Raw genomic sequence first — 21,331 nt, 5'->3', positions numbered from 1 at the left:
ATATGGTATATTTACACCTCTCATCCTGTCAGTGTAGTTCAACACTAGTCACATAAAGCTCAGAGTGAGTAATACATTTATAACCCAGGGCATTTTGAGTGCTCTTCACGCCAGAGCCAAGACATTGACGTGTTTTGAATGATACACACAGTGGGACCTTTGTGCTTTAGCGTGTTATGAAGGCTGAAACACTTCATGTGCCACACCCAGCAGAACATGTTGTCCATGATCTCCTTTGTATGGAGATTCAAAAGAATTTGAAGTAGATTGTTGTTAATATAATATAATACAATACACTAATATTATAATACACACTACACTACACTACAAATGCCTTAATACACTCCACACGAATCACTTTCCTCTATTTTTTCTATTTGACTGCTTTTGTCTAAACCAACACTTATTGAAAGAATCTCTGCGGAAAATTAAAATTAAACATAACAGTAATGAATCTGCAGTTATGACCTCCTATCAAGAAACTTTCATTTAGCATTCATCCTAATCTATGCTTGTAATCTGTGACCGAGCTTCTCCTTTTTTTTTGTTTCCCCCCAAAAATTCCCCCTTGAACGGTGACTGTGATTGGCTACGTAATCAGCAGAGGTGCCAGTATCACAGATGCTGTCTCCAAACTAATTGCACAAAGACATGAGGCGCAGGTGCTCATTCTCTTTGTGAAGTCACTTTGGAGTGCTTTGCCTCCTTGTGCGTCCTGGAACTTGAGAAAAAAATATTTTCCAACACATTCTTCAGGAGGATTTGATTACAGTTTAAACTACAATGAGGCTGAAATGGAACACAAAGGGTGCATAATTAGAAAGGGTGAGAACAGACGAAAAAAAAAGCCCTCATCCAGCAAAATACTACTTTATTTATTAGCAAGGCACAGTGAGAGCCAGATGCTCTCTAGAATCATGATCAAATGCAGTTACAGCAGCCTAATATGGTTTAAATAACCAAAACAGCAGCTCAGTGCATTTCCTCTCATACTACAGCAGATATTTTTCTTTTCTTCACCTCCCCAGCAAATGATATTCATTAAACTGACATGGTCAAAAGTGATAATTGCACCGTATCTTTGGTCAAAATGACTATTCACAAGACGTTAGTGTCATCAGGTAGAACCGTTTCACCCAAAAAAAATTGCTTCACGTGGACAGGGCGCATGATGAAAAAGGGACAGAAGTGAGCGCTGCAGAAAGCGAGAGCAACAGAAAAAAAAAAAAAAAGCTACCGCAAAAGCCAAGAGCATTTATCTGAAACAGAAGATCCAAAAGGAAACCTTGCAACAGCCCCTTCCCCACCACCCTCCCTCCATCATTGAATTCCCTTAAGACAAAACTAGTGTACACATCTGGCTCTTGGCCATGTGCCCATGCCCACATTTTCAACATGCAGTCTGGGGTTTGGGTCCTGCTCCCTGTCTTTGTGTGCCCTCTGCCCGCTGCGAGCGCCAAGCCCCTGAGTCATGTTGGTGACGTCCGCGAGCTCCCGTCTCTGGGCCAGGGTGGTCACCATGTGTTGCAGCTTGGAGCGGATGGCTGTGTAGTGGTGCTGGCGCTCCATGGTCAGCTTGTGGAAGCAGTCCCTCAAGGTGCCATCGGGAGCCGCCTGGGTGGGCAGCATCTGCCTGGACGACATAAAGGAGGAGGGAGAGGATGGAGCCAGCGTTGGTCCTGTAGCTGTTTGTAGGATGAGGTTGGGCTGTTGTGTGAGCTGGGGGTCAGTCTGGGTGTCGCTGTCCCTCACCGAGCGACCGGTCTGGCAGGAGACGGTGCTGGAGGTCACCACCGCTTCTTTCTGCTCGGCAGGGAAACGCAGTGTTGCGCTACCGGCCAGGATCTCCTCCTGCATTTGCTGCTGCTCCATCCAGTCCTCACCTATGGTGGAGGAGTCAGACGCTGGGATGCTTTTACCACGATCTGCAGCTGTAGGTTCACACGCAGGCTCCACCACCGCTAAGGTTTGGGGCTTGCGGCTGGGCGTGCTGGTCAGACACGCCGGCTCCAGAGGCCTCTCTCTGGCCACAAGAGGGGAGGAGGAGGCCGGGTGTTTGACGAGGAGGTGCTCGTAGATGCCGCTGTTTCGGACACTCGGAGGCCCTCGAGTGTTTATAGGGAGAGACTGAGCGTAGAGGATGCGGAACTCCTCGTCAAACTTCTCGGTTATCTGGCCGGAGAGCTCGATGAGGTTGCTGCTGTTCAGTTTGCCATCGGTCCAGTTGAACCTGCACAGGAATTGGGATTTAACACCATGCATGACTGAAAGTCCGTTACACTGAGAGAGAAAATGTCCTGCTTTTACAGTTGGGTAAATCTGAGACCTTCACGCTACATAATAACCATCTGAAGCACAGTGTGTCCCACTTGACTTTAGGGTAGAGTGATTAGCGGGCCGTTACCTGTAGGAACCTGTAGCTACTCTGTTTCCATCAATCAGCATGAACCTCTCGTGTACTTCCCCGGTGATCCTCGCTCCCGATCTCATGTAGTAGGTTGTACCACTTATGGTTCGCACTCTCATTTGCTGTAAGCGATTGAAAAAGAAAAGTGAGACTTGAACACAGATCCAGCCAGTCACAGCCACAGCGTACCTTCAGGACATGTTTCAAATTGATGGCATCTGATGCTAATGTTGTGCACACAGGGCCACACCCAGCTTTACTGAACCAACCACATACCCGAAGGTCATCCAGGCAAACGCTGACATTTCTGCACATCTTGAGAAAGGCGGGAGCGCATGATTGGTCCAGCAGGATGTAGACAGGGACTCTGCGTTTGGAACATGCCTCCTGAAGATCCTTAAAGATATCCAGGTCTGTCAGGGAGTCTGTAACTATGGCAATCACCTGCAGTGGAAAATTACAGAGGTAATATAATAGAATTCCTTTTAGGGCTGCAGCCGTGCTCTCCCAGATGTAGCACATGATTGTGTTTTCATTATTATCAAATGCAAGGCCTTATTCAAACAGAGCTGCGAATCTCTGTCAGACACACTCCATGTAATGTGTGTGCTGATGAGCTTTCTATTGACTGTGGTCTGTTACCATGGCAATCGGCAGTAACGCTTGGTCAGCAAACAAATGACTTTTATACAGGAGACAAGTAGGTGTGCTGTAGGGCTTGTTTTTAGTTTCCAGAGCTTTGTTTTTGCACTAAGATTTTGCATTTTTCACGAGGAGGAATGGAATTTCACATGTTGAGGTAAAGGTTGTGTGTGGAGGATTAGACACGGATGTTTACATATCTGAGATTTATTGCTCCAAACTGGTGTTATCCACATGCAGCTTTGTCTGGTAGCTCCCCACCTTATTTGGATGGCAGCGGCTGGATGCTTATTTTTAGGGGAAAATCTGTAAAAACAGAGTTCAATTTCACAGAAATGCAGGCCCAGGCTGTTTCTGTGAGCCGACCAGTAAAGATGTACATGCACGGTGTGCCGTTACAGTCGGTGGCTTCAGTGTACAATAAAGACTGTGTGTGCAGTGGGCGGTTTAACATTACAAAAGAACAGGCGATCCCTGAATGAGAATATTTTTTTCATCAAATGGATGCAAGCCAGAATCTGGTTGAATATTCATCCCATCTTTTCGCTGTAAACCAGAAGAAATCCACAGTTTAAAGCTTTCTAATGAAAGAGAGAATGCAAACTTTCATGGAGGGAAGCAAAGCAAGTCAAGGCACATCTGGTACGCAGGCCTTAGCACAGGCCTGAGGTGCTGCTGAAGCCGCAGACTCCCTTCACGCTCCTCATGCAGGAATGTTTCTTTTCAAAACCAAAGGCTGGACTGACAGCTCCCATCACGAACATCTCCACGGATGTTCATCCTGGTTTTTATTTTTTGTTTGTTTGTTTGTTTTTATGTTGTTTTTATTATTTGGTTTGATTCTTTGGTCACTGCTTTTGCTCTAATCAAGATTTCAAAAAGCTGAACTTCTAATAATCAGATGATCAAGGATATTCCATGGGGACGGTCTGGCATTTTATTTCAAAGGAGATTTAGAGCTTGAGCGTTCCCTCAAAAAATCTTTTAATAAGTGGCTTTATATAAATATATATAAACACCCACTCACTTATTTTGTAGTGGGGGGGCTTTTTGATTAAAAAATATCAGTTTGAGTTAACACACAGCCAAATTAGCAGTCTTGGTGTAGGCTTTTCTTAACAACAGAGTTATATCACTTTGGCCTTCAGGCCTGGAAATCGCTGTTGGAAATCCATGGAACATTACACGGAATATTAAAATGTGAAATAATGGGGGGATTGGAAAAATATTCTAATAAAATGAGAAGAAATACTGACACAACATGAATTCAGTGCCTGTAGAGTAGTGATTTTGTAAGGGAAATAATATGATCAGTTGGCAGCTCATAAGGAATCATAAAAGATAATTATTAGGAGACACGTCTTCTCCTCGTGCATACCTCTCTGGCACTTTTAATCATACGCCTGGCAGCCTCCTTGCAGCTGTAGATGCACTCCCCGTAGCTGGGCTGGAAGTACGCCACGGCCCGTGTGACTCCTCGGTACGACCCCGCGGTGAAGGCGGGCCAGCCCATCTCCAGCTCCGGCGGCTCCACGTCCGACACCTCGGGGAAATAGGTGACGGAGGAGCAGTCCTGCGAGCAGCTGAGCGACGTCTGCTGCTCCTCCGGCGTCGTCTGGTCATCCCCGGCGGCGTGGAGGACGGACACGGACACGCACCGCGGGGGGGACACGGCCGTGGCCTTGATCCGCTGCATCTCATCGTCCGACAGAAAGTTGGGGAGCCTCTCTTTCCCGAGGAAGTCCATGAAGCTGTCGACCCCCCCGGACAGCAGCTCCTCCAGAGCCAGCCGGTGCCTCTCGTTGTAGACCTCCTGCAGGTTCAGGTCGGCGGCCCCGGGTTGTTTCGCCCCCAGTCTGAGAGGTGAGTCCTCCAGACACTGTGACAGAGCCATTGTCGCCGCTGTCGTTGGTCCCAGTACAGTACAACAACACCAAAACAGACTCCAGCTCCCCGCAGGTGGCAGGTAACGGCTTTGACCTATAACAAGACAAATTCGTATTTTCTTGTTTCCCTCCGTTCCTGTAGGTCGTGGACCCGCATTGGCTGCAGCGAACTTGTTTGACTTGAATGGCGGCTCCCGGCTCGTCGAATAGGGCCGTCAGTCTAATGTAAAGCCGGTCTCATTGGCTCGTTTGGAGGCAAACAAGCCTCCTGTACGGCCCCTCTGCTCTGCCCTGATCCGGTTACACCGCACAGAGCAGCGGAGGCCGGAGCTCTCACTCCGACTAGTTTTCCTGACACCACCGCGGACGCTGCTTTGGACAACATTTCCTCTGAAAAAAAAAAAAACCTGAAAGAGAGAGACTTCAGAGCAGTTTGCAGTCACGAGGAGCAGCAGCCAGTAGCCTCCTTTTTTGTTTGTTTGTTTCATGGGGTGAAGCAGCACATTCCCGACTTTAGTTTGAATGCATGAAGACGCAGTTCGTCGGTAGTCTGGTTTGTTTACAATACTAAAGTGTTTAACCCTTTTACTGTAAATCGCCTTCACACTTGAGGTCGGTTTACACTTGGACCTTGTAATGTAAATACACAAAACAAACACGTTTTCATAGATGTGTCACAGTGACAACAAAACCCCCTCCTCAGCTCACACAGTAAAAGTCAGTCTAAGTAAAAAAATAAAAAAATAAAAAAAAAAGTCAGTCACCGCTCCACAGCTGTTTGTCACCTTTGAGAATCGGTGCGCAAGGTGCGCAAACCTCATGTAACCATAGCAACAGTAGTTCTGCAGGATGCAGCGAGTTTAGGCAGCAGATTAAAAACTCAGAGAAACGGACCTGATATGAGAGAAGAAAAAAAAAAAAACATGCAACACCACCACCACCACGACGCCTCCGCCTCGACCTGTCGGTGCCCGAGCCTCCCCCAGTCCCTCCACACCCCTAGGATCCGTCAGGAGGCGTGGATGAGGACAGGACATCTGTGGTAGCTATACCTGGTGGTCCCTCACATCGAGTAGGCTAACTTACTGCTCAACTAGCCTACATAACTGTGGGTTTTTAGCCTAAATCTGCTTCTGTTCCTCAAAACATAGATGTGGGAAATATGTGGGATTTTAATATAACCAGGGAGGGGGAAAGGGTCAGTGTTTTTGTGACCCAAAAGAACACATAGGTATGTCCAGGACCCAAAGAGGCCAGAAAAGTTCAAGTTCAAATCATGTAAAAGACAAACACAGATATGTATACATTAACACTTGTTCTTGTAGTAAATTAATATGTCCAATTTTTCATTTCAGTCAAAACTCTTTGAACCTCATTAGCTAGCCTACAACACGAAAAGTCTCACTTCTTCAAACCGGAACCACGGGGCTGGGTTTCTGTTTTACTATAGAGTGATTCATCTTCCTGATAGATAATCTTTGTTTTTTCTGACTGTACACAGCCACAGCTACAGGCAACGTCTGAACTCTGTCAGGACAAAGTGGGAAGGGAAAGGAAATCCATGTATCTCCAATAGGGAGGTCTGATGGGGCCTATATGTTCACGTGATAGAAGACAATAGGGATGTTATATTTATGTTTTATTGATAGGATATATTGTCCAGGTGTATAGCCTACTACCTGTTACTCTTCATATTATGTTTAAATCATGTTAATATAGGTTCATCTTTTGTAAACATATAATATAATGGCTTTAGAATGACTTTATTCTAAAGTCAATTTTCATCATTAACATAATATCATATGTATGTTGTTGATGTTGTAATAATATCTATAAAATATATAATACCATAGCATTTTTCTATAACACCCTCACTCATAGCCACTTGTCTTTTGCGCTTTTACGCACAGACGGCAAACAAGGTCACAAGGGTCAGAGCTGTATATAAACTATATTATAGCCTATCACAACACATAACCAACACTGGCAATTTGATGAACGGGAAGACGTGCTCTTATGTTTAACTATAAAAATAGACATGCACATTCAGGCCACATTTACAGTACAGTACATAAATTGTTCCTCCACTATTACGCGTGTGCGTAAAAAAGTCTATTTTAATCCTTTGGGCTAATAGGCTTGTGCTTTAAATGACAATTCCCTAAACGATTAATATTCATAGTAGCCCATCAAGAGATTTTTTTTTTCTAAATACGGCAGCCATCAATTGAAAAAGACATGTGACCTAATTAAGAGGACCTTTTGGGTGATGAAGCTCAGTGAAACGACAGATCACTGAACTCCTGTCAAATCCCAAATTTACACAATACAATCCATCTGTTCATGCTGCTCCGCGGCGCCATTGTAACTATGTATAACTCAATCTGAGAGAGCGCTGCCTTACCCCTATAACGACATACCCAAATGTGCACTGGGCTCAGTATACGTACCCCCCCTCCTCCCCTTTCTACACACACACGCACACACTCACACACACATACACCACATCCTCATCTCATCCCCGCCCCTCTCCAAAATTTTAGATGAAAGGGCTTTTGGATTTTGGATGACGCTCCGAATCACGTGTTCATAGGAAATACACTCGCTATAATTTTTTTGGTGCTGCCTCGTCCTGCACCGCCGACCATAGTTGTTTTGCCGTCTCCATACAATGTGGATGAGGGGTGGAAAGGTAATGTAATGTAATGTACCTTGCCGTGGTCACTGACGGGTTCACGCCAGTTCACCGGGTTCACTTGAGGAGAGCTCCCACCCCCTGCTCGCCTCCTCTTCTTCTCAAAGCGCAGCGATCGGAGCTAATCCAATATTATTCATTTATATATTAATGTCGGATTCCATTTTTTCCCACCGACTGTTGAGGTAAGGACGCAATCTACTCTTTCAAAAATAAAAAAAATAAACGCGAATACCTCCCCGTTATTGGCGAGGCTGCGATCTCCAAAGTTGTTTACTGAAATTATGTCTCGCTATTGAATATTGAATTTTCATCTGGTGCTGTAGTCAAGGCAGTTTATATGAAGTCGCCTATGTATAAAATGGCGACAGTAGGTGGAGAAGGGGGGGTGGAGGATTTTTTGGGAATATTCATAAGGTTATATAGAGTGCCAGATCGCCTTTGGCAAGTAGGCTGCGAGGCGGTGTGTTGCCCCACAGCCTTGTGAATGGAGTGAAACGGGTTAACTCGTCAGTTTGTTACAGTTACAACAACGGATCCTCCGTCTGGCTGAATGTGCTCTCTCTCTCTCTCTCTCTCTCCCTCTTTCTCTCGCTATACACTGTGGCGTATCTGCTTATTTTATTGCACAACGCGCTGTATTTCCCCCGCTGTGCTGCGAGTGTGAGTGCTTTTAGTTGTGAAAGACTTCTGAACAGAGTGCTATAGCAGCCTTTTATCGACTGATATAAGAAGCCGACCGAGTCCATAGATGTTCAAACTGCACTGCCAAGTATCAATTTTCATCTATTGATCGCTCACTCTCTCCAATTTTCTTCCTCTTGCCAGAGCAGAAAGGTAGGCCTGTGTCTCTATGCACAGGACTTTTTCTTTCATTTCCTCCTCTTCCTCCTACCAACATGTGCTGCTGCCCTGCTCTTTCACACACGCGCGCACACACACATAAACACAAACACACACACACACACTGAAACATATACAGTACAGTAAGAAAAGCTGCTCATTTCAGACGCACACAGATATTTTGCAAACTGTGGATTATCAGTGAAGCATTGTATTGAAAAATGTCAGCTCCTCTTCACTCACTTTTGCTATGTGTACGTAAATATTGAGCCAGCTCTGAATGCCATGTGTCTCCCTCTGCCTTCAGGGGAGGGACCTCTGTTGCTGACTAATGTTGCCTCTGTGGATCATGTGTGTGTGTGTGTGTGTGTGTGTCCAGTGTCCATAACACAGGAGACAACCCCCGGATTATTCAAGCAGACAGTCGGAGAAGCATGAATCGGTGGCAAATTTTGGAATGTATTTTAATTATTTAACCATGTAAGCTTGTTACATTTAATGTAGGTCATGGAAATAACCGTGCAACACTTGTGCCATTGTGTTCCTGGGAGAGTAGGTGTTTTTGGTCAGTGGACGGTGTGGTGTGTGTGTCTCTTGAGTGTGCGGAGTACAGTCCAGTCTCCAGCGGACATTTCTTCACTCTGATGGTTAATTTGCAGGCGTGTGTGATGGCCGGCAAAACAAAGGTAAATGAGCTCTCGCTGTGCGGCTCCAGCGGACCGGGTTCAGCTTGGCCCGGTGAGTTCAGCGTGTGTGGAGTTTTTCACTCCAGCAGGACGCTTACACCGAGGGAATGTCAATTCCCTTTGTGGATCCCTGGGAACGGTCTTCCATCTCCCTTCTCGGAAAAGCTCTAATGAGGCCAGGCATATTGCCTTTCATCCCTCACTCCCTGCAATTAGGCACAGCTCACAGTTTTCGTTATGGCCACAGCGGACTGTTTGTATACACAGTCACAATGTAGTGAGCCAAGAGTGCCCACTCCCCTCTGCAAAACAGTGTGTGTGTGTGTGTGTGTGTGTGTGTGTGTGTGCACGCACATGCCACTCCTCGTATACCTGGAGTATTGTACTCTTCAGGATTTGGTGTTCTGATTTCTAACAGCAGCCACCGTGGATGTTATGTTTGTGTGTGCCTCCCACAGCTCAAAATGAATCCCCTGCCAGAGAATACCGAGGAAGGTCATATGGTCATGATTTGCAGATTTAGCTGACATGGAGTGTATAACATTCCTTGAGTTCAGAGGAGAAAATCAACTATCTAATGCCAACCAGATCTATTTTCCAGCCGTTTTTTATACAAACAAGCATTCATGATAGCAGCATACCTCATGGTCCTCACTGAAAAATTCTCTCAAACACAACTCCGAGCCCCATTTTTTCCCACCCAGAAAGGACGGCAGTCTATACAACTTCACTTTTATTTGGGTCTTTCACCCTTTTTGGTATTGCTTTTGTCATCGGACCAATGCCGTATCGAAGCCCAGACCGCTCAAAAGCCCCACTAAAACAGCATGTTTGCACAGTTCCGACCAAAAGAAACGCCCGTGCACTGACGGGGGGGAAAAAACCTTGGGGCTAGTGGGGAAAGAGCCCCTGCCACTTTCTCTGTCCCATGCAAGAAAGGTTTGGTCAGCAGGAGCTGGCATTTGCCAGGCTTTGGCAGTTAGAGGAGGCTGTGATGTCAGCCATTTTAGGATGGACACTACAATGTGCGGTGCGCCGCCATCTTTCTTCCTTTTCGTCTTAAGTTGCCAAATGAATGCCTGTAGTCTTGGCTACAGAACTGAAGAAGTTATTCATCAAAAGTGATGTAAACGGATGCATGACTCAGAGTTTTTTCTCTGTGCACCATGGTTTATTTGTCTGTCATTCATCTGGGCCACAGATAGAAGGGTTCGGAGAACAATGTAAGATTTCAACAGTGAGCGCTCTAACACAAAACAGGACCACGCAACAAAGATGCTCAGACAGGCAGAGTGCAGTAGGTAGGTACTGTACTGCATCGGTCTCCAGGCCTCGGCACTGATTTAGCACGACAATGCCACTGACGGGAGGTCATTTGTGGCGTGTACAGCTGCGATGTTTCTTTCATCAGCTGCTGTCACACACACGGAAACAGCGGAGCAGGGATCTCGATCGGCTACAACCTGAGCAATGAAGGAAAAAGGCCAAGTCGTTGTTGCCGGACCTCACCCAAAGTTATCTGAAAGAGACCTGAACCATGAATGGACTTCTCAAAGATGGCTGGCAGGGCATGTGGATTAAGTTTGTCCTGCACCGGATGCAGTCCAAGGAATTCAGTGTGTGTGTGTGTGTGTGTGTGTGTGTGTGTGTGAGTCTCGTGGTAGGTGGGTGTGGGCGAGTGACTCCGCTGTGTGTGTGGCGTGGTGGGCAAGGGGAAGAAGGGGTTGCCATGGCGATGTTAACACATGAGTGGCACCACCGACCGGTCTCCCAGTGGACAAGGCTGCAGTCATGGAGGTGGGGGGGTTTGGTGTTGGTGTAGAGGAGGAGGAGGAGGAGGAGGACGAGATGGCTGACAACACCTGCGTCTCAGACACTAATACGCACACAAACACACCCAAAGAAAAAGAAAAGAAAAGAAAAGAAAGGAGAAAAAAAAAACGGGGAGCCCAGCGTGAAGACAGAGACCACACCACCACACACCGAAACCTCTGCACATCTTCAATTGGACGGGGCGGCGGTGGAGACAGCGTGGACTCGTGCAGCGTATTAGCACTGTGCTAATAACCCTGATGACTCTGAATTGTTTTTCAGCACACGTAACACCGGTGCCTGACACTTATTCATGCTCGCAAAAATGTACAGTGCCACTCACGCACAAAGATGTCCCCAAACTAAAAGCCCGTGTACCTCTCCTGTCAAACACAACCTCACATTAGTCCACTCTGACAGCATGATGGACGCAGGAGACACCCAGACACGCAGGAAAACAGACCAATCGCAGTTCGACAGTCAGCCGTCTAAAGGCTCCCAGCGCTGGATCACGTTTCCCTTATAAATGAGGCGCCATTGTTCCCAATCTCTTCTCTGTGCAAGACAGTAATTGCTCTCTGTCTCTGGCTTATATTTAGGTGTCCAGCTGATCCACTCACATGACGTTAATCTATTTAATGGACATTTGGCAGAAAATGTTCCCACTAAACAGATTTTTTGATCATTCAAATGTATCTGTCAGGAGTCCCCCCCCCTCCCCACCCCTCCTCCTAGCCACAGCCCCCAGCGGACACCAGGTCATTGGGGTAGGGGGGGCTGATTTCTGAAGCAGTCTCTCAAGACAGCCACGGATCACTGTCAAAGCAAATTACATGCAAAAATAAATATTGTCATAAGTGGAAGAATTTATGCATTTTTTTCTCTTCCTTACAGCTCTTGTGCGACTGTCGCATCAAGAGACTCCTCGCCAGTTATTCAGTTCAAAGAAAGATTTTCAGAACATTGCAGGTGCTAAATGTTGCGGAGGTGAGGAGGGAGTGTGTGAGGAGTGTGTGTGTGTGTGTGTGTGTGTGTGTGGAGACGCGTGCCTACAAGGTGTCAGCGGGGAGGAATATTGAAACAGCACAGCCTGTCATCATCATCAGTCATCCTCTCACTTCATTCCCAGATGTCTGAGTTTTGTCTTCCTTTGTCCTTCTTCCTCCTCCAGCCTTCGCATTCTCATTCATGTGACAGGCGGCACAACAAAAACACCAATCTCTGTTTGTTAATGTCAACTGTAGGTGACCCAACAATCTGGGAGTGTCTGAATCAGTGGACTGTTTTGAATTAAATTTTAATGTCTAGCAACCACTTTGCAGCCTCGCCTCCCTTTTCCGCTGGTAGCAGCTCGCTGTAGATTGGGCATGTTTCTCGTGTTGTAATATTGTAATTACTGCAGCAGTTTATGAGGTGATGAAAGGGAATACACGCTGCTTTCTTTAAATTGGTTTGCCGAAACGGGAGCAGCACACTCAACTGTTTGCCGTTTAAAAAAGTATAGAGGATATAATTAAATATTAATGAGATGTAAATATAATATTGTTATGGAAATGACAGTGTGAGCGCACATAAGGGAGCCCCTCCTGTAAATTTTAAAGCTGCTATTAAATCAGGCGGAACGTATAAACCCCATCAGAATTTAAACCTAGCTTAATCCCATTTGTTTGGAAACGCTTGTTTTTGAAAAGTTGAATGGTTCAAACGTGGTGTTAGTGCGCCGTACAAGGCCCCTCTGCTTGCACTGAGCGTGGGTGTTCACAAGGCACTTCTGAGAGCTCTGCCACTTTCCCTCACTTCACATACGACTCCCCCGGTCCGCTCAGATAAAAAGAGTTTTGCTCCCCCTGTGCCGCCGAAGCCAGTGCCAATGCGGGGACATACGACACACCGAGGACAGTGATCGTCTGAGTGTTGTCTACCTCCGCCGCTGAAACACAAGGCCTGGCTTTTCAGAGGGAACCATTCAATGGCTCCCTGTCTGGGAAGCCCTTGTCTTGTGTCTGATCGCACGTCTCGCTCGCCAGATAAAGCAGCCCATTCTTTTGATAGGTGACCTGATTCTTTATGTAACCTTTCTCAACTTTTGGCTTGTCTTGGGTTTTCTCATGCAGGAAGTGAAGTGTTTTTTTCAGGGAGGGGAGAGCCTCTGTACTAGGCCAGCGTCTGTCTCGTCGCAGATCAGTGTCCCCTCTGGGGGCTGCTACACCAGTCACAGCCCACCGCCGTGACCAAATTACCTTCTCCATCACTTTATTTTCCTGAGACGTCCTGGCATACCGTTTGCTGTATGTGGGGCAAATAAAATGAATCACTTCACCGCAGCTGAACTGAGCCCACGCAGATTTTTTTTTCCTACAAAGTTCTATAACATAGTGACATCTCTCACACAGATGTCTCAGATGTGCATGACTACATCCCTCTGTTGCGTGAAAGCTGACTTCTAAATCCCTCGTTCAGTAGAACAAACTCAATGAACACTGTGTCCTCACCAGGGGTTAATCGAGTGTGCCGTCAGAGGATATCATGACCTCTCTGGCGGCAAAACATACAGCACATGCCCGCGTCTGGATGCAGTGAACCGGGATTACTGCATAAGATGCTGGTGACCTAGTTATGTTGTTGTTTGTTTGTTTTGTTTTGTTTTAGTTTTTTATTCTGTCAGAAAGCAGCAGCAGCCTTCAGTAGAAATGAAAAAGAGGTAGTTATAAGGAGGACGTCACAGTCTGTCTGGGATCAGTGTGTACTGTTTGGGCAGTCATTTGAGGGTTTTAATTCTGGAACAGGTTCATCTTTTATTTACCATCCAGCCGGCCATGGCGAACATGCACGTGGATGCGGTAAAATGAGAGTCTGTGAAAGTGCTTTTCAGCAATGTGACAAAGAAAAAATATGTTGCAAGTACATGAAATTGCTTTCTTTGTAATCAACAATCTGCAGTGCATGGTGTCTGAGGGTTTTCTGGATTTTCAGCAGAATGATGCTTTTTGGGTGGTAGAGTGGGTAATTTTTCTGCAGCTGATGTTTTGCCCTGGATGATAAAGCTGGCATGAGAAGGTAAAGCCAGACATGGATGGATGACGAGAGAATGAGACTAGTTTTCAGCTGCATGTCACACATCAATGGCTCTCCAGTCTGAGAGGACGTCGACAGTGATATACAGAGGCTGTGTGTTTGTGTGTGTGTGTCATAAGTTCAAGCAGAGGGCAGAGGTGCAGCGCTCACTTTGATATATTTTTCTCATCATTTGTTTTATATGTTTTGTACTTTCCAGTGTCAAAATAACTATTAAAACCAGCTGTATCGCTAATGAAACACTGACGAGTGTGTATCCATTGTCTTGTCCTACATACTTGGTTAAATATTTGTGGCTTTGTGAGAGAAGAGAGGCGTGTTTTGGGGGGTTTTTTTGTATTGTTTTTTCGTACATTATGCAGAGAAGAAAGAGGAGACATGTTGATGACTGCAAATACAATCCATATCCATCCTTATGACTGGAGTGTTATAGGAGGAGAAAGCTTTGGGATGTGGTTTGCTAACAGATTTGAGCACCCACTGATCTGTGTATTGTGTTTGTATGCATGTGTGTCACTGCTGCTTGTTGAACAAATGCAGGATGAGACGGTTTGTAGCTTGTCAATGGCTTCGGATGTATTTGCAGTAACCTTCGCAGACTTTGTGGGAATGTTTCGGGTCCTTAACAACACTGCTGTCAGCTGACTGCTGGGACACACACACGCACACACACACAGACACTAGTCACCTGATACCCCCTCTTGACACTACATTATGCAGGGAAGATACAGTGCAACATTCAATATAAAGGCTATGGCTCACGTCCAAGTGTGGCAGTAACATACTCATTCTCACTGGCTAGTTCTTCAAACCTTCATTTGTCTGTTTTCATAACAAAGAGGAACAGGAACTCAGTTCATGTGAATTATTACAAAAATATATTGAATTTAAAAATGCTCCTTTGTTCATGTAAAAATATACGTTATTTGAAATAATACCTTCACCATCAGTGAGCACTTAATAAACTGCAGAATCAAACGAACCTGCACAGATTTTGTTTTGGTTTTTTTGCATATTTGCAATTGCTTCAGACAATGTGAAACAGCCGGTTAGGTTAGATACACCCAGCACTTTCAATTTGGAGAGGTGGAGTACACTCCTATCCCCAAGGTATAGCAGTATGTGAATGGTATTTATTTATTGATAATAACTGCTTCCTGTAGGAGAGGCAAGTGGCATCTGGCAACAAAATATAGAAACACTGATTCATATGCAGCACAGCACATTTGCTGTACGTGGCATTTAGTTTAGCTTTAAACTTAGATTTGCTCTTATCATGAGGCTTTTCTAAAAATAATTCTGTGGACACATGCCATCAATAATTAGAAGAGCCAAACCTATGGCAGCAGTGAAGGAAAACAACAAGTATCTCTGAGATTAGACTGTCATCTCTCGCTGTGTTGATTATTACGCTCTTTTTTCTGAATTCATAAGAAGTGACAGCCAGACAGAAGTCTGTAAATCCTAGTAAATAACCAGAACACTGACAGGCTGCACTGATTGAATGTGTGTGTGTGTGTGTGTGTGTGTGTGTGTGTGTGTGTGTGTGTGTGTGTGTGTGTGTGTGTGTGTGTGTGTGTGTGTGTGTGTGTGTGTGTGTCCGTTCAAATTATTTCTCTTATTATTGAAGACTTTTTCTTTGCTTTCCTTCACATATTTAAATGTAAATATTTTTTCAATATTTAAGAAAAATCAAATCAAACCAAGTCAAATTTAATTTCAGATTTGTAATATGTTTATGAACAGTTATCATACAATGTATTGCATTTTTTAATTTATTTAAAAAAAGAAAAGCCCTTTTCCTTTGGTGCTGTAATTACTGATGAATACCACCTACACTGATCACACTGTATTTCCACCTACACTTATTACCTTGTGTGGGGCTATTTGCTTCCTCAACATTCAGCTTACTGTATTCATGTTTTACGTTTCTAAATGTTGAAATACACACAGTAATTTTTTTTTTAATTTGTGGGTTTTTATCTGCCGTTCCTATGATTTATTGGGATGAATGATTGCATTTTTTTCAGCTCAAACCCCCATGTTTTCCATCTTCTAACTGTGTCGTTTCTTTTTTTGTAATTACTAAATTAAATATGAGCTGAGTCACATCTCTCTTTTTTTGTCTCTCTTTCCTCGCAGGTTCCCTGGGAGCTGTTAAACTCATCCATGTGACAGGAGTCCTAAAGTGGCAGAAGGCATGAAGCAACACTGTGATATCATAGTGGCTGGTCCATGACACTAAACTCTATTCAACCCACTCCACTATCCACCCGCCCTCTGTTCTCATCATACCGGACAACCAATCACTCACTCTCCCATCTACACGAAGCTGCACGATGGCCAGCAAGAGGAAATCCACTGTACCCTGCATGATACCATCCAAATCCAAACATGTGCGTGAGGAAATCATACTGGGCTCGCTACCAGAACTCCTACCAACAATCCCAGAAGATAGCATACTGAGCATCTCGGGAGAAGAGTCTGGCCATTTCTCTCACAGCTCCTCCAAATCTGACAGTGGCAGCGAGACGCAAAAAGGAGGAACATACAGCTGTTCGACTTGCCGTTTCGAATCCAGAGATCTAAACTACTTTTTGGATCACATGCACAACTGCCACTTAGACTTCAGGGCCCAGCCCACCTTCTACTGCCTGAACTGTGGGGTGTCAGTCGTCCGCTTTGAGGCTCTGGCTCTGCATAATGCCACCGCCCACCCTAAGATAATGGAGGGCTTGGTCACTGCTTCCCTAACTGTCAACAAGAGGGATGGAGTAACAACTGTGGAACAAAGTCTGTTCACGGACAGTGGAGAAGACTACAGAGAATCTGGGATTTCGCTCACCAAAACACCGATCGCAAAGATGATGAAAACCAAGGGGGAGCACAAAAAGATTGTGGTTTCTCACACCGTGGAGGTACGGAAGATAGACACTGGAAAGGATGTAGACCCCAGCATGCTGACAAATGTGCCTGAACTCCAAAACGGGGCTCTCAGTGTTTCTGGCGCCCCAGCTATGCCGAGGAACACTGTCACTCACGTGATTACAACAGTGTCCAACCAAGTCTTTCACCAGCACACTCCCTCCCTTTACTCCCCCGCTTCCTCTGACTCTAATAAAGACCTTCCAAAGGTGATGATCCCCCTCAGCAGCATCCCCACATACGATGCTGCTATGGACACCAGCAGCTTTCTCAAAACATCCTTTGGCAAGTTTCCCTACCCGACCAAAGCTGAACTCTGCTACCTAACAGTGGTCTCAGAGTTCCCCGAAGAGCAGATCAAACTGTGGTTTACCGCCCAAAGGCTCAAGCAGGGCATAAGCTGGTCTCCTGAAGAGATCGAAGAGGCACGGAGGAAGATGTTCAACACTGTGTTCCAGGGCGGAGCACCTCAAAAGCAACCCACTACACCACGGCACGTCAATCACGTCGTAACCCACCACACTGTCACTGCCCAGCCGGGCTCAAAAGGACCAAACTTTCACATGGCCAAAGTTCCCTATGGCAGTATAAAAACCAGGTCTGTCGGGGTCATAGCCTCGCAGGCCAGCATGTCAACCAACCCCCACGTCACCAGGGTGTCGTATTCTACTCCGATTGTCCCCCCAAAGTTTCCATCCATAGTCAGAACAACACAGGTACTGACCAAGAATACTCAACCCACTGTGGAGCCGGACAAGAGCAACGGCCACGGCCTGGACATGGCTGGAAACAGTGGTTGTGTCAGTAGCACCAGCAGCAGTCGAAGCAGCAGTAGCAGCAGTAGCAGCAGTAGTTGCAGTAGTAGCAGCAGCATCAGCAGCTATTCCAGCAGTAGTAACGGTGGTGAGACCGTCACCAGGAAAACGGTGCAAAACAGCTGCCCGACAAACAGCATCAACAGCATTGCCACCTGCTCGGCCAACATTAGCAATAATGACGAGCACTGTGTTGCTGACACCAACGGCAAACCAAATCTCAAAGCCAACAGTTTACCAATCAGATTGGAAGCTTCAAACAGTACCAAGAGTCAAGTGATCATCGACAACACCAGCAAAGCCAACGTCACCTGTAACAATCACAACAGCGGCGTCATCGGTCCACAAGAGCAGGCCCATGCTACGAAGTCTGACGACGAACGCAACAGTTACATCCACAAGCCCAACAACAGTAGTATTAGCAGTGAATACCCCAGTACCACCTGTAATGACAGCGTCCCCGACCAGAACCATGCCAGCAAATCCCCAACCGAAAGCACCAGCACCGCTGTCATTGCAAAAAGCAGCTCATCCATTTTAGATGAGGGTAAATGCAACAAGGACTTTCCCATTAAAGGCATGTCAATCCTAAAGCAACTCATTAAGGAGGAGGACCCGTTTGCTGTGGACAGAGGCTGTCCAGAGCTGAAAGTTGACCCAATCAAGATCAACTTTAAGAGGCTGAAGATGAATGAAACAGAGACTACAACTGAGATTGTACATCAAGAACATAAGTCTGAGGGAGGCGAACTGTCTGCCTCTCAGCCGTCTTTCTCCCCCCCGTGGAGCAACAAGAACCCCCAGCAGCAGCACATTCTGCGACAGGTTTTCTCCACCACCCGCTGGCCCAGCAGTCAGCAGTACGAGGACTTAAGCGTCCAGACAGGGCTTCCCAAATCAGAGGTGGTCCGCTGGTTCAGTGACAGCCGGTACAGCCACAAGAACGGACAGCTGAAGTGGCTGGAGACCTATCAGCGATCGCCCTCGGAAACGGAGGAAGCAAGTGGCCGCGGGGACACGGGGGGCGCCGAGTCACCGAAAGACCCTCAGATGGCCAAAAAGAAACTTGCTGAGCAAGACATGAGCAAGCACCTTGAAGGAGAAGCAGGACTCAACACAGGGCAGCGGGTCGTGTGGCAGGATACATACTCACCGCTGCTTGGTCTGATGGGGTCCGAGGGGAGCGGAGAACGAGGCCAAGCTGAGGAGTCAGCGCAGCCGGCAGCCCTGCAGGATCCGTGGTCGGAGGCAGCGGACGACCATCAGCAGCCAGTGGCCAGTCAGTCGCTCATTGAACAGCAGACTGATGCCAATCAGGCCAGGTATTACAGTCATTATGTTCAAATTTCAAAGTGTGATAAAAGCTATACTGAAGTAAGATACACTTCTCATTCAAGTACCTTGTGATATTTTACACGCTTTGTGCTATTTATCAATCAGGGAAACAAAAACAATGTAAGCCAGGTGGAGTGATGAAAGCATGACAGCTTGTTGTTTGTAGTGGTTGCTGCGTGATGTACAGTAAAAAGGAGGCAGGGGGAGTGTGTACAGGTACTCATGCTGAGTAGCTTATTCAGGCAATCAAAGGTCTGTGTTTAAGAAGCTATTTTTAGATAAGCAGGAGTCTGGGCCGTTGAATTATAGATCGCGAGCGCATGCTAATATATGTGAATAAATCATGACAATTGTCTTTTGTGAGATGGATTTCCGAGCGGCAAGTCAACCCGTAACGCAGGCGTCTTTTTACAATGCTCCCTCTCAAAAAAAAAAAAAAAAGTACCACATTACAATGCAACAGTAATACAATACAACAGGAACTTTCCAATCACGTCCTCATGATTTGTGCATGTTGCGTTTGTGCCTGTTTGTGTGTGTTGCTGATAGGGATCGCCTGAGGATGGAGCTGCTGGAGGTGTGACGAAACTATCCCCAGTCTCGCCGGAGGAACATCATGTTTTTTAAAGGCTGGCTCGCTCCCCCTTGCCGTGGTCTGAAAAAAAAAAAAAAAAAGAGTGTTCATAATGACAGCAGATGTGATTGTAGCTGGACCGATGGACTCTGACTGTAACTGTGAATACCCCCCACCCCCCTCCTCCCCTTCCCCTCCTCCTCCTCCTCCTCCTCCTCCTCCTCCTCCTCTTCCATCTGCCATCACTTCCTGCCATCGTCAAAAGAAAGAACTTCTCACCTTTGAGTTCTGTGATGTTTAAGCCTTTCATGCTTCTTTGTGGTTGTGTGGGGAGGGTGCACAATGAGGTCAGTACGAGGGATCAAAGAAAAGAAAGAGAAAAGACGCACACTGACTGGAAAACTGACTTGAATGAGCGAAGATAGGATAGGATAGGGCCGAAAGATATTGTTTTTGGGTCAGAGGGATAAATATATATATATGATTGAAACTGCACTATAAAAGAGGGTTTGTACTGACTGGACAAACAAAAGATGTGTCAAGGAAATGTTATTGTTGGCTTTGTGATATTTTTTACTTTTTTAGCAACCAGTACTTCAGCACTGCCTTGAATTTTACTTTTTCCGTTATTTGGTTTTTCAATTCTATTTACTCTTCTATAGTCACTGTAAGTCCAGATGCAATCAAACATGTTTTATTTAGATCTGTATAAATGTTGGTGATCACTTTGCAGTTCAGCTACACGCAAGAGACTATATACAATGCACTAATGAAGACAGCAATGCTAAAAATCACACTGCCCCACATTAAAGGTATTGACAGCTCTGTCAAGATCAATACACTACACTGCCCTGCAAACTGAACAGAGAGAAGCCTGTCACGCTAACGTTGCCTTACTCAGCTCTGTCCATGTGTTTATATGACCTGTGTGTCCATCACCTTGCTTTCCAGCTACTGTGCTGTCCTGAAGAAAAGAAGAAAAAAAAAAACACGCCAGTGCATCGATGGTCACTGTTGGTCTATATCTGTGAAAAAAAAAGAAAAAAAAAACTTGTGCTGCTTTCTGTACACTTGGAGTTTAACTTTAAGCTGTAATTGTATCAAATATTGTTACTGGCAAAAATGTTGTTAAAAGCAAAATTATCAATTTGATCCCTAGACAATGACAGAGTGAGATATCGTGCTAGCTAGAGAGCCAAATGAGGAGATCTTTGCTCTTCTCTGAATTTTCTTGTGTTTATATAAACATACAGTCACTACATGAATCCTATTAAGCTGCATCTTTGTCAAGCTGCTAATAGCTAAGAACGGTGCTATACCATCCAAAGTGAAATTGGAGGTTGATCTCCTACCAGCAGTGTATGCACTTGTGTCGAATGTTACAAATTTATTTTGGTTTGAGATAAATGGAATCTGGACTTACGGTGTTATGATCACTTAAAGAACTTTTATGAAATAGTCTGATCATAAAGCACTGTTGTATCATCCTTTCTACACTTCTGAATCTTTACAGAATAAACTGAATACTCACCAAGCACCAACGTCTCGTAATTTGCTCAGCACCTTGCACCAGAAGTGAATATGAATTGTTCCATGGATACCGGTCAAATTATTCAGTGTGATGAATGTGAAAGTA

The 21,331-nt window shown here is 45.6% G+C and overlaps 2 protein-coding genes across 5 annotated transcripts; one reads left to right on the top strand and one right to left on the bottom strand.

Moving 5' to 3' along the window:
* Positions 1-857: 857 nt before the first annotated feature.
* On the bottom strand, positions 858-5,302 carry sack1d (scaffolding CK1 anchoring protein D). Its single transcript, XM_085776305.1, has 4 exons — positions 4,428-5,302; positions 2,684-2,851; positions 2,405-2,529; positions 858-2,230 (listed from the first exon to the last, which is right to left on the bottom strand). The coding sequence occupies exons 1-4, from the start codon at positions 4,941-4,943 to the stop codon at positions 1,345-1,347; spliced, it is 1,695 nt and encodes a 564-aa protein (XP_085632431.1). The 5' UTR covers positions 4,944-5,302; the 3' UTR covers positions 858-1,344.
* On the top strand, positions 4,696-21,230 carry zhx3a (zinc fingers and homeoboxes 3a). 4 transcript variants are annotated; one of them, XM_085776304.1, is made up of 3 exons: positions 4,696-4,912; positions 16,189-19,108; positions 19,671-21,230. In XM_085776304.1, exons 2-3 carry the CDS (start codon positions 16,386-16,388, stop codon positions 19,702-19,704), a joined length of 2,757 nt encoding a protein of 918 aa, XP_085632430.1. In that variant the 5' UTR covers positions 4,696-4,912; positions 16,189-16,385; the 3' UTR covers positions 19,705-21,230. The 4 variants fall into 4 exon arrangements, with proteins under 4 accessions (XP_085632430.1, XP_085632427.1, XP_085632428.1 ...); XM_085776301.1 differs by lacking the exon at positions 4,696-4,912 and adding an exon at positions 7,410-7,815; XM_085776302.1 differs by lacking the exon at positions 4,696-4,912 and adding an exon at positions 7,424-8,467.
* The last annotated feature ends 101 nt before the right edge of the window (positions 21,231-21,331 follow it).

This window comes from Trachurus japonicus, chromosome 5 (genome assembly GCF_045865225.1).
Source record: "Trachurus japonicus isolate A0001 chromosome 5, Traja_1.0".
NCBI classification, from domain to species: Eukaryota; Metazoa; Chordata; class Actinopteri; order Carangiformes; family Carangidae; genus Trachurus; species Trachurus japonicus.
The sequence above is the reverse complement of the archived record's forward strand: the minus strand, read 5'-3'. Positions and strand labels throughout refer to the sequence as shown.

Coding starts and splice junctions, on each gene's coding strand:
- sack1d (XM_085776305.1), bottom strand. CDS start 4,943: ATGGCTCTGTCACAGTGTCTGGAGGACTCACCTCTCAGACTGGGGGCG. Junction 2,852..4,427: donor TGATTAAAAGTGCCAGAGAG/GTATGCACGAGG, acceptor TTTCCACTGCAG/GTGATTGCCATAGTTACAGA. Junction 2,530..2,683: donor TTTGCCTGGATGACCTTCGG/GTATGTGGTTGG, acceptor AATCGCTTACAG/CAAATGAGAGTGCGAACCAT.
- zhx3a (XM_085776304.1), top strand. CDS start 16,386: ATGGCCAGCAAGAGGAAATCCACTGTACCCTGCATGATACCATCCAAA. Junction 19,109..19,670: donor ACTGATGCCAATCAGGCCAG/GTATTACAGTCA, acceptor TGTTGCTGATAG/GGATCGCCTGAGGATGGAGC.